This window comes from Lycorma delicatula, chromosome 3 (genome assembly GCF_047948215.1).
Source record: "Lycorma delicatula isolate Av1 chromosome 3, ASM4794821v1, whole genome shotgun sequence".
Lineage (NCBI taxonomy): Eukaryota > Metazoa > Arthropoda > Insecta > Hemiptera > Fulgoridae > Lycorma > Lycorma delicatula.
This window is the reverse complement of record NC_134457.1, coordinates 87,022,297-87,039,979: the sequence shown is the minus strand read 5'-3', so window position 1 is coordinate 87,039,979 and position 17,683 is coordinate 87,022,297. Positions and strand designations below refer to the sequence as shown.

Sequence of the window (17,683 nt, the reverse complement as noted above, 5' to 3'; positions counted from 1 at the left end):
ATTCAGTAGCCGAATTTTTTGTAATTAGAATTCTTTTTAATAATATCCTTTTAAAATATTCTTAGTCAGTAATATTTATAATCAGAGTCTTACAGATGGAAATGATAACTAAATATCTGTTACATCTTTTTATAAAGATTTTAATATACTCTTATCATTATCAGAGAAATGCCACGTTTAATACATGATGAGCAAGATTTTTTTTCACCATTTTTTAGTAATATGTGCTCTGGGAAAAATTAAATCTTGAAAATTATTTAACCTGTTTAAAAGAAAAAATAAATCCAGAATCTTTAATTTTACTTCTAAGTAATACTAGTTTCCTAAAAATGTCTAATATGAGAGAAATACATACAAAATGGTGGACCATCTCCTTTTTTGTTTTATAACTTTATTTCTGTAATTATTCGAATGAGCTTAGCGTTAAGTTCAACGAAAAGAAAACTAAAAATTCTAATTATATTTGTCTAACAGATTTTATGTTTAACGGTTTACTTTATCGGAAGTGAATGTGTAATTTCTAAAATGTGTTTAATGTAAATAAAATAATAATTCTTGTTCTAAATAATAATAATAATAATAAAAGTCTAATAATAAAAAATTTTTATCTATTTTTGCTCTCAGTTCTTTGTTATGAATAATAGCGATAAAATGTTACATTTTTCTTATGTGTATCACAAAGACAGTTTCAATTACGAATTACTATCATCACGTTCGTGTTATTTTATTTGAATAATAACTGTTATTGAATTGAAAATTTAATATTTAATTATTTTTAACACCGGCAAGAAAATTATTTAAATATGTGATTTATTCGTGTAAATAACTTAATAAATTAAGAATAATACTAAAATAATAAAGTTTATCATTAAAACTTAACTATTATTTTTTTTTTACAGGAGTTTTATATTATGACAGCAAATTAGACTACTTTCAGTGAACTGTTAAACTCGTTATAAAATATATCTTACTAATTTACAGAAATATATTGCAAATTATGCGGGTTGATAAAGAATTAAATGCAGATGCCTGAAATGGAGTAAGTAGGTGAGAGGAAAATTTTCTGACAGAATCTTGTAGAGACATAGAGAGATAGACATAGACATAGACATAAAGAGATAGATCGGTGATCATTCGAGTGTAGTTAATAAATATTTTATGGCAACACTCAAGTTCAGTTAATTTAGCGAAAAATTATAGTGAAAAATAAAGAATGGAATATATAAAAAACATTACTGAGATTATAGGACGTAATAATTACGTAAAGGTTAAAAGATTTACACAGATTAGAGAGAAAAATCAAACCACTGAAATGACTGATAAAAAATTTACTAATAGGTATAGTATATTTGTAAAATTAGATGCATTTAAAAACATTAAATTTGTATGAAATAATTTGTATAAATAAATAAGTGTAATTAATTATGTAGAGTATTTAATAACGCGAACTGTAATTCAGTACCGTTCCTATTAATTTGAAATTGAGAGTGCTATTATCAATTTTTTTTTTAAATTTGGTTTTCTCAAAAAAAAGTATACAGCAAAGTAGCTTAATAAATGGAAAACTATCCTAAAAGTTTTACCCTTTTTTCAAAATTAAGAAATTTCTAAACGCTCATTAAATAAAAAAAATTAAGTGTTAGAAATTTTCTTACCCGCTTTTCTTCGTAAACGACTAAGATATTTTTGATGACGCAAGCGCAAACAATGGACCGATTGCAAAAAATTGCGACAATTACACCAAGCCGCCACTAAAAGAATAACAGGTAATGTCGTTGTTATCGCTTTCCACCATTGTTTATCCGGACATGATCCGACGCCGAGAGAATTATCGGACATGTTTCGTTTAACGCTACGTTCACTCGTCGACTGAGCTGGAACTGCTCCGCCAGAATGTTGTACGTATTGTGAACCGCGCCTCACAACCGACAATTCACCCGTTCCCCGTTCGTTTACCAGTATTGATCGATACGTACGGTTGCGGCACTGACCCTCAAACTAGATTCTGTTGCGCCCTAACGTTATTGTTTATTATCATTATTATCACTACAGTCGTTATTAGACTCCGCAATAAAATTATTTTCGGAATGAATTTAATTCTACTTTTTCTTAACGTTTATTTATATTTACCTTTTAAAATATTTTTTTTTTTGTCCGTTTATTATTCAGCATAAGGTTTTTATTACATTCATATCTTAGTGTTTCATGCAAAATAAAAGCAAATTGGATGATCATATCGATATGATAACTGATATTTTGTCCATGTAAAAATGGTCGAAAAAATTTTAACAAAATCTAGTAATCAAAAAGTAATCAATTCAAATTTCTCATTTGTTTTTAAAATTTTAATTTTAATCAAAATTATTCCGCTCCCTTTTGAATAAAATAGTAAGTAAATTCATTTGATAAAAAATTTACTTTTTTAAAACACAGGCTAGGAAACATTTTTTTTTTAAATTTAAATGGGAAGTCCATCTTTCTTCTCTTGGGAACTGTTTTCCGAGTATGAGAGAAAAGTTATTTTTTTTTAAGGAACACGCTTATTTGAATATCAGTAAAACGTTTCATACAAATATAATAAAACAAAATTCCTAAAAAAAACAAGTAATTTCAAAATCTACTTAAACCATATAACTTGAGATACCACTAATCAGATAAAAAACAAACAAAAACCATACCTTATGATATCAGACATACAATTCTCTGGAAGACACAAAGCCCATTAAAATTCTTAGCAGCACAAATTAACTATACTACCTTGAAGCAAAGATTCACTTTAACGGGTAAATTTTCACAACACTAGTATATATGACGGTATAATTTAATGAAATATGCGTAAAACGTTAAAAAGGCTTACCGCGTACCTTTGCTTTCGAAGATAAAATGTTTACCTCATTGTGCTGTTCTTCTATATGTGTCTCTTCCGCTTCTCATTCTTCGCTTCTATTCCGACATTTTCTATAGATTTTGGTTAGACCCACTGAATTCATGTTAATCATGTCATAGAACTCGTAGAATTAATATTTCTTTGGAATGTGTGTTGTTTGATTTGCTGTGACAGAGTTCTTTGGAAGAACATTCGAGGATTGATTCTTTTTCCTTAATGTAGCTATGCAGAAAGCTATAGCACTGAAATCTTTATAAAATAGAATATCGGTCTACTTAATACTGCTTAATTTTTAGATTTATGTGGATCCAGTACGCTCTTACTTAAGTTAAATTATAATTAGATTAGTTACAATTTATCTAATTTTTTTTTTTAACTCCCCCAAGACGACCAGCCCACGCTAAAAAGCTCAACACAGTCGCCTCAGGGTTTCATGGCAGCGCAGTCTGCCCTCCCTAGCTCGTTCGAACTCGAACATCCCATCGGGGTTTCCCGTGCCTCCTCGAAAACATACTAATTCCTCTTCCGGTGATCAGAATTTTTCTCCGCAGGAGAGCACCCTTCCAGTCCCTATTGTACCTGATCAAGACACACATTTCGTTTGCCCTTCACAGTTACGCGTCCCCCATGCACACCTCGAGGGTCCCCCATGCCATCGTCGGGGAGCTCCGACCCACCCACTCTTGCGCGTGAGTAGGCCCGACCACCCTAGGCATAGAGGCTGGCTCCCTGGCCCCTACACGCATCAAGATGGACTTGTACCTGTCCTCGATCCGCAACGCAAAAGAGTTAAAATAACTCTTTTTAATTTTTTTTATTTTCAGTGCTTAGTTTTTGAAATTATTTTTTGAACTGAAATTATATTTTTTAGGACTAAAAAATGTTGTGTCAGCGTTTGTGGTTATACAATAGGTTCAAGTTAATTTTTTTTAAAGATTAGTTATATTGTATTTTGAAAAATTTATATTTATTTGAAATTTATATATATTTTTTCCTAACTACATTTAAATTTAAACCAGGATTAGATACCTTGTTATTCAAAATTAATTTTTATTTCTCTACGGTAGTACATTTTATTAACTGAAATTTAATAGATCTGGCGGTTTTTAAATCTTTTTAGAAGATTTAAATATTGAAATGATAATCCACGATTTTTTTTTACCTTAAATTTCTTGTAAATCGCTGTCGTTGAATGTAGTGAAAACTTTATTTTCTTTCTCTTATTTTTAGATTTATATTAGGTCAGGATGCAGTTATTGAAAGGTCATTATGGGTGATTTTAAGTTTTGTTTTTGGATTTTTTATTTTAATTTATTTGAATTTGGATTTAATAGTAGTAATCTTTTTAAATTAATTTAGTTCTTAATTATGTATATTTCATCCGTCACTCTCATAAACTGAGATAAGTCGTAAAAAGTAGATGTACTGAAAAGTGAATCCAGAAACGGATTTTGGGTTTTATTTATTTGTAATAAGTATGTTTACTATTCAATTCACTGAAACTGATTTTTTATCTTTTATCTTTTTATTTGATTATTTTTTTTAAATTTAGTTAATTGTATTGTAATAGATAGTTAAATCTTATTTGAGAATAATAATTTTTTTTAGTACCTTTTGTATCAGGGTTAATTTTTCCCCGGATAATAAGGATTTACCTTTGATTATATTTTAATATTGAAAAATTATTTCTAAATTTTTGGTCGTTTTGAAATGAAATTCGTTTTTTGTATGTGAATTGATTTAATCAAGAATTTTTTTGTTATAATTTTTCATTTCGCAATTTTAAATTAAGGTAGATAAGCTTTTTTAAGTAGATTTCATAAGAAAGCTACCTATTGTAATGAGTACCATGATTCGACTTGCAGAAAATTTCGACATATCTTTACGTTTCACATGCCCCAGACCCCAAAACCACTGTCAGTTCAAAAATTTATATTTTTTTTGTCTTTAGTCATTTGCCTGGTTTGATGCAGCTCTCCAAGATGCTCTATCTACTGCTAGTCTTTTCATTTCGGTATACCTCCTACATCCTACATCCCTACAAATCTGTTTTACATATTACAAACGTTGCCTGCCTACACAATTTTTTCCTTCTACCTATCCCTCCAGTATTAAGGCGACTATTTCAGAATGCCTTAATATGTGGCCTATAAGTCTATCTCTTCTTTTAACTATATTTTTCCAAGTGCTTCTTTCTTCATCGATTTGCCGCAACACCTCTTCATTTGGCACTTTATCCACCCATCTGATTTTTAACATTCTCCTTCAGCACCACGTTTCAAACGCTTATAATATTTTCCTCTCAGGTACTCCGATTGTTCAAGTTTCACTTCCATATAAAGCTACGCTCCAAACATATACTTTCAAAAATCTTTTCCTGACGTTTAAATTAATTTTTGATGTAAACAAATTATATTTCTGACTGAAGGCTCGTTTCGCTTGTGCTATTCGACATTTTGTATCGCTCCTGCTTCGTCCATCTTCATTAATTCTACTTCTCAGATAATAAAATTCTTCTACCTCCACAATCTTTTCTCTTCTTATTTTTACATTCAGTGGTTCATCCTCGTTATTTCTACTACATTTCATTACTTTCGTTTTGTTCTTGTTTATTTTCATGCGGTAGTTCTTGCGTACGACTTCATCCATGTCGTCCACTGTTCCTTCTAAATCTTTTTTACTTTCAGCTAGAATTACTATATCTTCAGTAAATTGCAGCATCTTCATCTTTTACCCTTGTACTGTTACTCCAGATCTAAATTGTTCTTTAACATCATTAACTTCTAGTTTTATGTAAAGATTAAAAAGTACCGGGGATAGGGAACATCCTTGTGACTCCCTTTTTAATTACGGCTTCTTTCATATGTTCAATTATTACTGTTGCTGTTTGGTTCCTGTAAATGTTAGTAATCGTTCTTCTATTTCTGTATTTGAACCCTAATTTTTTTTAAATGCTGAACATTTTATTCCAGTCTATGTTATCGAATGCCTTTTCTAGGTCTATAAACGCCAAGTATGTTGGTTTGTTTTTCTTTAATCTTTCTTCTACTATTAATCTGAGGCCTAAAATTGCTTCCCTTGTCCCTATACTTTTTCTGAAATCAAATTGGTCTTCTTCCCCTCTTCTCGCAATTCTCCTGTACAGAATTCTAGTTTGATGCATGACTAGTTAAGTTAATTGTTCTGCATTCTTCACATTTATCTGCCCCTGCTTTCTTTGGTATCCTGACTATAAAACTTTTTTGAAATCTGACGGAACTTCCCTTTTTCGTAAATATTACACACCAGTTGGTTTAATCTATCAATCTTTTCCTCACCTGCACTGCGCAGTAATTTATAAGTATTCCTCTATTTCAGGATCCTTTCTACCATTCAAATCTTTTAATGCTCTCTTAAGTTCAGATCTCAGCATTGTTTCTCCCCTTTAATCCTCTTCAACTTCCTCTTCTTCCTCTATAACACCATTATAGTCTATAGTTCCTTTTACTTTCTTCATCACTAGCATTTTTATATTTTCTACGTTCATCCATCAGCTGCAATATATCGTCTGAAATCCAAGGTTTTCTCCAGTTCTCTTTGTTCTGCCTAAGTTCGCTTCTGCTGATTTAAGAATTTCCTTTTTAACATTCTCCCATTCTTCTTCTACATTTTCTACTTTATCTTTTTTACTCAGACTTCTTGCGATGTCCTCCTCAAACATCTTCTTTACCTCCTCTTCATCAAGCTTCTCTGAATTCCACCGATTTATCTGACACCTTTTCTTCAGGTTTTTAAACCCCAATCTACATTTTATTATCACTAAATGACGGTTGCTATCAATATCTGCTCCAGGGTAAGTTTTGCAGTCGACGAGTTGATTTCTAAATTTTTGCTTAACCATGATATAATCTATCTGATACCTTGCAGTTTTGCCTGGCTTTTTCCATGTGTATATTCTATTATGATTTTTAAACTGGGTGTTGGCAGTTACTGAATTATACTTCGTGCAAAACTCTATGTCGGTCCCCTCTTTCATTCTTTTTGTCCAGCCCGTATTCACCCACTATATTTCTTTCCTTGCCTTTTCCAATGCTTGTATTCCAATCTCCAACTATTATTAAATTTTCATCCGGTTTTATGTGTTTAATTGCTTCGTCAATTTCTTTGTATACACACTACCTCATAATCATCATGAGCGCTTGTAAGCATATAGACGTTAAAAATCGTTGTCGGTTTAGGTTTTGATTTTATCCTTATTACAATGATTCTATCGCTATTTGAAATACTCTACTCTCTTCCCTATCTTCTTGTTCATTACGAAACCTACTCCTGCCTGCCCATTATTTGAAGCTGAGTTAATTATTCTAATATCACCTGATTAAAAGTCGTTTTCCTCTTCCACCGAACCCCGCTAATTCCTACTACATCTACATTTATCCTATCCATTTCCCTGTTTAAATTTTCTAACCTACCAACCTATTTTAGACTTCTAATATTCCACGCTCTGATTCGTAGAATGTTATTTTTTAATTTTCTGGAGACCCCTTTCTTAGTAGTTCCCATCCGGAGATCAGAACGGGGGATCAGTTTACCTCCGGAATATTTTACCAAGGAAGGCGCCTCCATCTTTGTTATATGAAAATGCAGAGAGCTACATTTTCTTGGAAAAAAGCTGCTGTAGTTTTCCATTGCTATCAGCTGCGCAATACCCAGAGAATTGAGTGATGTTGATATGGCCGTTTAAGTCGTCCTGAATTACGCCCCTTAACAACTTCTGATAGAGCTGCTGCCCTCTTTCAGGAACTATTTCTTAGTCTGGCTCTCAACAGATACCTTTCCGATATGGTTGCACCGTCGGTCCAGCTACTCTGTATCACTGAGCACTCAAGCCACCTCACCATCGGCAAGGTCTCATGATTCATAGAGGGAGAAAAGTTTATATATAAATATAAAAGTTCATGAAAAGTCTATATATGTATAAAAACTTTTATAACTTTATATATATATATATATATATATATATCACTTTCTTGTGGACACGATAACTGCCATAATTTTACGCCAAATTGATACATAAAATATAACGACCCAAAATCTCAATCGAGTTTGTTAATGGGCAAAATCGGATCGTGGGAATGGAAATGGGCCGGCTTTTTCGAAAAAAAAAAACAAAATATTGCTATAACTTTCTTATTAAGTAAAATATCGAATTCCTTTAACGTTTCTACTCTTCTTTGGATAAAGACCTAAAACTTATCTAAGTAAAGTTTTTGGATATCACCAACCATTGTCATAGGGGGTGAAAAAAATGGGGGTTTAAAGACAAAAAATCATACCTCCCTTAATAAGCACAGTATCAAATCGATTTAAAGTGGTCGTTAGTCCTGTAAACATTACCTAAAACTTTTGTCTGTAACAATTTTTGATATGGCCAACCCTTACGGCAAGGGATGACCAAAATATTGCTAGAATTGTAAAAAGGTGGGACTTGTCGTATGCTGAACATGTGAAACTTTTTTCACATGCAACCATTGTCGTATTGAGTAAACTTGAAGTTTTTCTTAATTTTAAGGTGGAAATCTCTTTTATCCCCTACTTAGTACCGGTGAAATCTATCTCCACCTTCCGGCGTGCCGAAAGGGATTTTTTAAATATAATTTACTTTTTTCTTGTTGGATTTAATTCTTTTTATCATTTTAAGTTCGTTGTTCATTAAAGATTTTTTGTTTAATTATTTATTTTTTTACTGGATTTTATTTTAATTATTTTATTTTTAATAATGATTGAATTAGTAAATTTAATAATTTGTAATATGAAAGGCAAAAAATATTTCCGCCTGTTTATAAAAAAAACATGTTCTTTAGTTATATATTAAAGGTTTGGCCTGCTCAATGATTTTAAATAGCCGCAGTAATTTGACTGTGCTAAGGTAAAATAATAATTAGTCTTTTAATTGTGGTCTGGAGAGTGGTTTAACGAGAAATATACTTTTATTTATTTTTTATTTTTTTAATTTTATTTTTGAGTTAAAAAGCTTAATTTTTGAAGACGACGACAAGACCCTGTAGATCATTATTTTTCTTCTTTTTTTTTTTTTTAGTTTATCTTAAAATTTTTTTGATAATAGATTTTGTTAGGGTGACAGATAAAATTTTAATCTTTATATTTTCTTTTTCATTTATTTATGTGTTTTTGATCATTTATTTTATTATAAGATTAAGATACCTTAGGGACAACAGCGTTATAAATCTGGAGAGTTCTTATTGATTAATTTATTTGATACCGATGTTGAATTAAAAATTTCTGTGGGGTAGGTTTTATAGTTTTTTTTTTAATCTCCGGGACCACCGTTAGGTATTACCTTAGAGGATGAGATGAATCATTTGTAGCGTGTGCGAAAATGCCATACGGGATCGGGGCCCCGGGTTCGAATCCCGGTCAGGTGTGGCACATTCACACAAAAAAAATGTTTTATGATTTAGGGTCGTTTAAAATTTTACATGATCTGAGTTCAAGCCGGCGTGAGCCAGTTTGATTTCTACCTTCTTTAATTTAATTCTAATTGGTACGAAAGAATTTTTAGTAATGTAATAATTTATTTCTAATTTGTCAAATTTAAGTGCTTTAAATTTAGAAATTAATAATGCATTTTTTACAGTTAGTGAATGTTTTTTAGTCCTGTTTTTTATTAGTGTTTATTCTTTTGGTGTTGCTTTTTTCACTTTATTCGATCGTAGGGTATAGGTTATATTCAGTTTCGTAGGGGCCCTTATAGGGTTGGTATTTTTTGTTTATATCAGTCTATTAATGATGCTTTAAAGTTATTTAAAAAGTAATTTTATTTTCTTGGTTTTGGTAATTATTTAACTTATTACTTATACGAACGGAAAAGAAGTACGAGTATTGTGATCGTGAAAAATTTCGGTTTCCAGATTTTAACGGAAATATCCATTTTGAACATCCCTCAATCCATTTTGACTAGTTTCGGCGTGACGTCTGTACGTACGTATGTATGTAGAACGTATCTCGCATAACTCAAAAACGATTAGCACTAGGATGTTGACATTTTGGATTTAGAACTGTTTTAACATCTAGTTGTGCACCTCTCCTTTTGATTGCAATCGACTGGACCAAAAATGTCAAAAAAAGCCCAAAATTCCAAACTATTTGGATTTTGGACTTTTTCTTAACCCCAGTAATAAGACTTCATTGAGAGATTTTCAACGATATATGTGGTCCTTATTTTCATTGGTTCCTCCAAACCAAATAAAATTTTAATTAATGAAATATTTGTATCTTAGGAGAGGCACATCGGTTCAAATCAGACTAACTACTGTTTTTTTAATTTAAATATATTGATTTATTAATAATTATAACCTTTAATTGTAAAAAAAAAAAAAAACAATATCAGAAGTTTTTAATACTTTTCATTTTGTGTAAATGTAATTTAATAGGTTTACAAGGAAGTCATGTGTTGGTCCACATCAGATTTTTTTTATTAGTTCCTATTTTGGTTTAGTTATTTATTTATTATTTTGGTTGTTCTTTCCTTTTAGTTTAAATTATGTTGGGTTTATTTATATATAGTTTTTTTGTGTTGTTCTGAATTTGAGGTTTATTTTATTATGATTGCTGGTTGGTCATCTAATTCTGTTTATTCTCTATTGGGTTGCATACGTAGAATTTCTTATGAGGTTTTTTAAAATTATTTTTTATTTTATTATGTATTGTGAATTTTTAATTTAGTTGATTTGTATTATCAGTTATTTGATTTTCTTTTCTTTTCCTTTATTTTTTATCTTTCTTTCTTGTAATTTAGCTGAAACTAATCGTTCTCATTTTGATTTTTTCTGAAGGGGAGTCAGAGTTGGTTTCTGGATTAAATATTGAGTATAGATCTTTTAGTTTTTCTTTATTTTTTTTTTTATCTGAGTACAGTACAATATTTTTTTAAGATTTTTGCCGTGTTTAATTTTTTTTGGTGGTGATTGTATAAGTTGTTTTAAGGTTGTTTTTATTATTTGTTTTTTTGTGGGTCGTGGTTCTTTTGCTCGTTATCGTTATAATAAATTAATGTATTTATGTTGAAAGAGTTATTTGCCTGTTGTTTTAAATTACGTATCTACGAGTCGGAGCGTGGAATGTTAGAAGCTTAAAAAAGGTTGGTAGGCTAGAGAATTTAAAAAGGGAAATGGATAGGGTAAACGTTGATATAGTAGGAATTAGTGAGGTTCGGTGGGAAGAGGAAGGCGACTTTTGGTCGGGTGACTTTAGAGTAATTAACTCAACGTCAAATAATGGGCAGGCAGGAGTAGGTTTCGTGATGAACAAGAAAATAGGGAGGAGAGTGGAGTATTTCAAGACGCGTAGCGATAGAGTCATTGTAATAAGGATAAATTCAAAACCTAAACCGACAACGATTGTTAACGTCTATATGCCTACAAGCGCCCATGATGATGATGAGGTAGAATGTGTATACGAAGAGATTGATGAAGCAATTAAACACGTAAAAGGAGATGAAAATTTAATAATAGTTGGAGATTGGAATGCAAGCATTGGAAAAGGCAAGGAAGGAAATATAGTGGGTGAATACGGGCTGGGCAAAAGGAATGAAAGAGGGGACCGACTTATAGAGTTTTGCACGAAGTATAATTTAGTAATTGCCAACACCCAATTTAAAAATCATAATAGAAGAATATACACTTGGAAAAAGCCAGGCGATACTGGAAGGTATCAGATAGATTATATCATGGTTAAGCAAAGATTTAGAAATCAACTCGTTGACTGCAAAACTTACCCTGGAGCAGACATTGATAGCGACCATAATTTGGTGATAATGAAATGTAGATTGGGGTTTAAAAACCTGAAGAAAAGGTGTCAGATGAATCGGTGGAATTTAGAGAAGCTTGAGGAAGAGGAGGTAAAGAAGATTTTTGAGGAGGACATCGCTAGAGGTCTGAGTAAAAAAGATAAGATAGAAAATGTAGAAGAAGAATGGGAGAATGTTAAAAAGGAAATTCTTAAATCAGCAGAAGCGAACTTAGGCGGAATAAAGAGAACTGGTAGAAAACCTTGGGTTTCAGACGATATATTGCAGCTGATGGATGAACGTAGAAAATATAAGAATGCTAGTGATGAAGAAAGTAAAAGGAACTATCGGCAATTAAGAAATGCTATAAACAGGAAGTGCAAACTGGCGAAAGAAGAGTGGATTAAAGAAAAGTGTTCAGAAGTGGAAAGAGAAATGAACATTGGTAAAATAGACGGAGCATACAGGAAAGATAAAGAAAATTTTGGGGTACATAAATTAAAATCTAATAATGTGTTAAACAAAGATGGTACACCTATATATAATACGAAAGGTAAAGTCGATAGATGGGTGGAATATATTGAAGAGTTATACGGAGGAAATGAATTAGAAAATGGTTTTATAGAGGAAGAAGAGGAAGTTGAGGAGGATGAAATGGGAGAAACAATACTGAGATCTGAATTTAAGAGAGCATTAAAAGATTTAAATGGCAGAAAGGCTCCTGGAATAGACGGAATACCTGTAGAATTACTGCGCAGTGCAGGGGAGGAGGCGATTGATAGATTATACAAACTGGTGTGTAATATTTATGAAAAAGGGGAATTTCCATCAGACTTCAAAAAAAGTGTTATAGTAATGATACCAAAGAAATCAGGGGCAGATAAATGTGAAGAATACAGAACAATTAGTTTAACTAGTCATGCATCAAAAATCTTAACTAGAATTCTATACAGAAGAATTGAGAGGAGAGTGGAGGAAGTGTTAGGAGAAGACCAATTTGGTTTCAGGAAAAGTATAGGGACACGGGAAGCAATTTTAGGCCTCAGATTAATAGTAGAAGGAAGATTAAAGAAAAACAAACCAACATACTTGGCGTTTATAGACCTAGAAAAGGCATTCGATAACGTAGACTGGAATAAAATGTTCAGCATTTTAAAAAAATTAGGGTTCAAATACAGAGATAGAAGAACAATTGCTAACATGTACAGGAACCAAACAGCAACAGTAGCAATTGAAGAACATAAGAAAGAAGCCATAATAAGAAAGGGAGTCCGACAAGGATGTTCTCTATCTCCGTTACTTTTTAATCTTTACATGGAACTAGCAGTTAATGATGTTAAAGAACAATTTAGATTCGGAGTAACAGTACAAGGTGAAAAGATAAAGATGCTACGATTTGCTGATGATATAGTAATTCTAGCCGAGAATAAAAAGGATTTAGAAGAAACAATGAACGGCATAGATGAAGTCCTACGCAAGAACTATCGCATGAAAATAAACAAGAACAAAACAAAAGTAATGAAATGTAGTAGAAATAACAAAGATGGACCACTGAATGTGAAAATAGGAGGAGAAAAGATTATGGAGGTAGAAGAATTTTGTTATTTGGGAAGTAGAATTACTAAAGATGGACGAAGCAGGAGCGATATAAAATGCCGAATAGCACAAGCTAAACGAGCCTTCAGTAAGAAATATAAGTTGTTTACATCAAAAATTAATTTAAATGTCAGGAAAAGATTTTTGAAAGTGTATGTTTGGAGTGTCGCTTTATATGGAAGTGAAACTTGGACAATCGGAGTATCTGAGAAGAAAAGGTTAGAAGCTTTTGAAATGTGGTGCTATAGGAGAATGTTAAAAATCAGATGGGTGGATAAAGTTACAAATGAGGAGGTATTGCGGCAAATAGATGAAGAAAGAAGCATTTGGAAAAATATAGTTAAAAGAAGAGACAGACTTATAGGCCACATACTAAGGCATCCTGGAATAGTCGCTTTAATTTTGGAAGGGCAGGTAGAAGGGAAAAATTGTGTAGGCAGGCCACGTTTGGAATATGTAAAACAAATTGTTGGGGATGTAGGATGTAGAGGGTATACTGAAATTAAACGACTAGCACTAGATAGGGAATCTTGGAGAGCTGCATCAAACCAGTCAAGTGACTGAAGACAAAAAAAAAAAAAAAAATTAAATTACGTTTCTATTTTTATTTTTTTTTTCAAAGGTGTTTTTTATATTTTTCATTATCTTAAGGGTTTTTTTTTGTTTCTAGGTTAATTTGAAGTTAATAGTAAGTAGATTCTACTTTAGTATAATTTCAAGTTATTTTGCTTAAAGCTTCTTAACTTAGATTTTACCTCGTATTTTGGTTGTTATTGGGTTTAAAATGAAGTATGAAAAGTATATAATTGTTAAAATTTGTCCTGTAAAGATATATGGTTCTTCTACCAGTCGTGCTCCAATTCATGTTAGTAGAATAAATGTATTTACTATAATTCAGAAAAATATTTTATTTGTTGGATAAAATGAGTTTGTTTGGAATTCATTTTTTATTGAAAATGACATTGATATAATAATTATAATTCATATTATTAATGCAATTTACTCCTAATTTTCTGGGAATTGATCATAAAATTGCATATGCAAATAGAAAATATCATTCTGGTTGAATATGTGGGAGGGTTCTTATTGAATTTGCAGGTGTAAAATTTTCTGGATCCATGGTTAAGAATGGATTTAAGTTTAATAGTAAAGTATGTAGTTTCTTTAATGGAATTTTATCGATGCTATTTTTTATTCCAATTGGGTTTGATGATCCCGTTTCACGTAAAAATATTAAATGTATTATAATTATTGCTGCTAGGATGAATAGTAAAATAAAGTGAAATGTAAGGATCGATTAGTATAGGGGTTGTCTACTGCGAATCCTCCTCAGATTCATCGAACAATTGTTTCTCCTGTAAATGGAATAGCTGAAGTTAAGTTTGAAATTACTGCTGCTCCTCAGAATGATATTTGTCCTCAGGGTAATACATAACCTATAAAAGCTGTTGCTATTAACATTAGTATAATTATGGATCCTGATATTCATGTTTTTTTTTTTTTTAGTTTGTATGATCCATAATGTACAACTCGTCCTGTACGCGTAAAAATTAAAATAAAGAATCTGTTGCTCAGTTTGCATGAATATTTCGGATTATTCATCCGTAATTTACTTCTCGAGTAATACGGATAATTCTTTTAAATGCTTGATTAATATTTGGTGAATAATACATCCAGCTAGAAACAGTCCTGAAACAATTTGTATTATTAGGCATATTCCTAATAGTGAACTAAAGTTTCATCATAACGAGATATTTGATAGTCTTGGGAGATCAATTAAGAATGGAGTTAATTGGGGTTATTTTCCGTATTGGTTTAAATAGTATTTTTTTTAATGGTCCTTCAAACGTTATTGAAATATTTGCTACTGAAATTATTCTTAGAATTATTATGCTACTAAAATTATAATTATAATATTTATTCTATATACTCTAAAGAATTTAGATGTTGTTTTTTCTTCAGTTAATTTTGTTTTATTAAATTTTATTCAATTTATTTTTGAAATAGTTTCTACGGTTGGATCTAAATTATTTATTAGTAGTATTAACATTTTTAAAACAATTCATATTGTTATTTACTTTTATGTTTGGTTTAAAGTTTTCGTTGGATGCGACTCTTGCTGCATATATGAACATGACTATTAATCCTTCTACTGTTGTTAAAAATTGATGCATATTATAAATTGATGATTTTATAATTGTTGACTGATTTATATATATTACTTTGAATAATTAGTATTGATCCTAATGAGATGGGTGTTTTAGTATAGGTGATATTAGTGCATTTAAGAAAATTATGTATTTAACTGAAATTCAGTGTTTTAATAAATAAAATATTAGTTTTTGATACTGAAGATGGTCTTTTCATTACAGATTTTTATTATGTTTAGATAAATTATTATGTTTAAATTTTTTTGGTTTTGGTTTTAGTTATATCTTTAAATTAAAGGTTTTAGAATATTATTATTATTGTTATTATTAGTATTTACTTTTTTTTCTATTATTGTTTTTATGAGCTTTTTTTGTTATTATTATGTTTTAGTTATGCTTTTAGTATTTGGTGTTTGTCATGGTGTTTTGGGTTTATCGTGATAGGCTTTTTTTTTAATTCCTGCGTCTAGAATACATTGATTATTCGGATATTTATCTTTATGTTAAAATTTATTATTTTTTTTCTTCGATCCTTTTCCATTTTTTAATAGTTGATTTTTGTATATAGTTAGTTTATTTTTTTGTTTTTATTCTTTTTGCTGATTTTTTCTGTTTATTTTTTTTTAATAATTGATAAGTTGTCTGAGGACATGAGTCTGTGTTGTTTTTATTTCTGCTTATTTTTATTATTATTCTGATTTTTTGTCTAAGTTTTATGTTTTTTGTTTCCATTTTTTTTTTTTTAATTTTGTGTTTTATTGTTAATTTTTTTATAATTATTTTTTGAATGTAGATTAACTCCTAGATTACGTTTAATTTTTTCCGATTTTTTTCCTTATAAGTTTTCTTATAGTATTTACATAAAATTTTCTCTTTTTTGTTGTACTTTTTTGTATTTTTGGTGGTTCTTTTATTTTTTAATTATTTGAGGATGATTTCTTTTTTGTTTTGCCTTTTGAGTTTAAGATTGTTTCTTTAATTTTTTGTTTTTTTTTTTTATTTTAAGTGGTTTATATTTTTATTTAAGTTTGAGTATGAGGATTACCCCTTATTTTTAGGTCAAATTTAAATTTATTATTACTTCTTTACTCTTGTTTAAGAAAGGTTGATTTTTAAATTCTTTTTATTTGCAAAATAAATGTTATTTTTAACTGCTTTCCTTATTTAACTATTTCCTTCATTCTAATATTCCAGTCTTTCATTCGTGAATTAGATCTAATGTTAAGATTACAATTGTAATTGTTGATGATGTTATTCATTCATTTATATTTATTATTTTTGTTGAAAATATAGGTATAATTATTGAGATCTCACTATCAAAAATTAGGAAAAATTGTGTTGAAAAGGATTTTCGTGTTGATGAAGTTTTTGACAATTGACATTCAAATGGTGAGTTTTTTCGTCTTATATTTGTTTATTGATTTTTTTGTTGAGATTGTTATTGTAATTATTGTTATTGCTATTACGATTTTAAATTAATTATCTTTTGGTTAGAGGCCAATTATAATGTTTGTACTAAAAAGATTATTTGTTTTATTTTCCTCATCAGTACATAGTTAGGTATAGAAATGATCATACTACATCTACGGATTGTCAGTATCAGATTGCTGCTTCTAGGGCGAAGTGATGATTTTTAGAGAAGTGTATTTTTATACATCGTATTATTGATACTGTTAGGATTGTTGTTCCTGTAATTATGTGAATTCCATGAAATCCTGTTGTTAGATAGAATGATGATCTGTATACGGAGTTTACAATAGTAAATTGGGATTGTAGAAAGAATGATGATCCGTTTACGGAGTTTACAATAGTAAATTGGGATTGAGTATTCTCATTTTTGTGAAATTTTGAAATACATTCCTAATAGGATGGTGATTAGTAATGATTTATTTGAAGATGCAAATTTATTTGATAAGATTTTGTGGTGACCTCATGTAACTGTTACTCCTGATGAAATTAGAATAATGGTATAAGAAGGGGAACTCTAGAGTTGAACGGTTTAATTGATTTTGCTGGTCAGTTTATACCGATTTCAATGGATGGTGATAATCTTGATTGGAAAAATATTCAGGAAAAATAAAAAAAGAATATAATTTCTGATAAATATGATTATTCCTATTTTTTAAAATAATTTTACTTTAATGGTGTGATTACCTTGAAATTTTTATTCAAGGTAATCAACATTACCTGTCTGTAATCAGACGTCATCACTTTTTTGCTGGAATTATTGATTATTAAAGTTCCTGCAATTATTTGATTGTA

The 17,683-nt window shown here is 30.2% G+C and overlaps 1 protein-coding gene across 2 annotated transcripts in view; it reads right to left on the bottom strand.

Moving 5' to 3' along the window:
• hbt (headbutt) overlaps positions 1-17,683 on the bottom strand; it is a 170,649-nt gene that overhangs the window by 75,754 nt on the left and 77,212 nt on the right. The window contains exon 1 of one of the 2 annotated variants that reach the window (XM_075360145.1): positions 1,656-1,846. The exons of the other annotated variant lie outside the window; for it this stretch is intronic. Within the exon in view, the coding sequence (XP_075216260.1) occupies positions 1,656-1,839 (184 nt within the window). The 5' untranslated portion in view covers positions 1,840-1,846. Of the gene's footprint in view, positions 1-1,655; positions 1,847-17,683 lie in introns of those variants that run through there. 2 annotated transcript variants of the gene reach the window in all.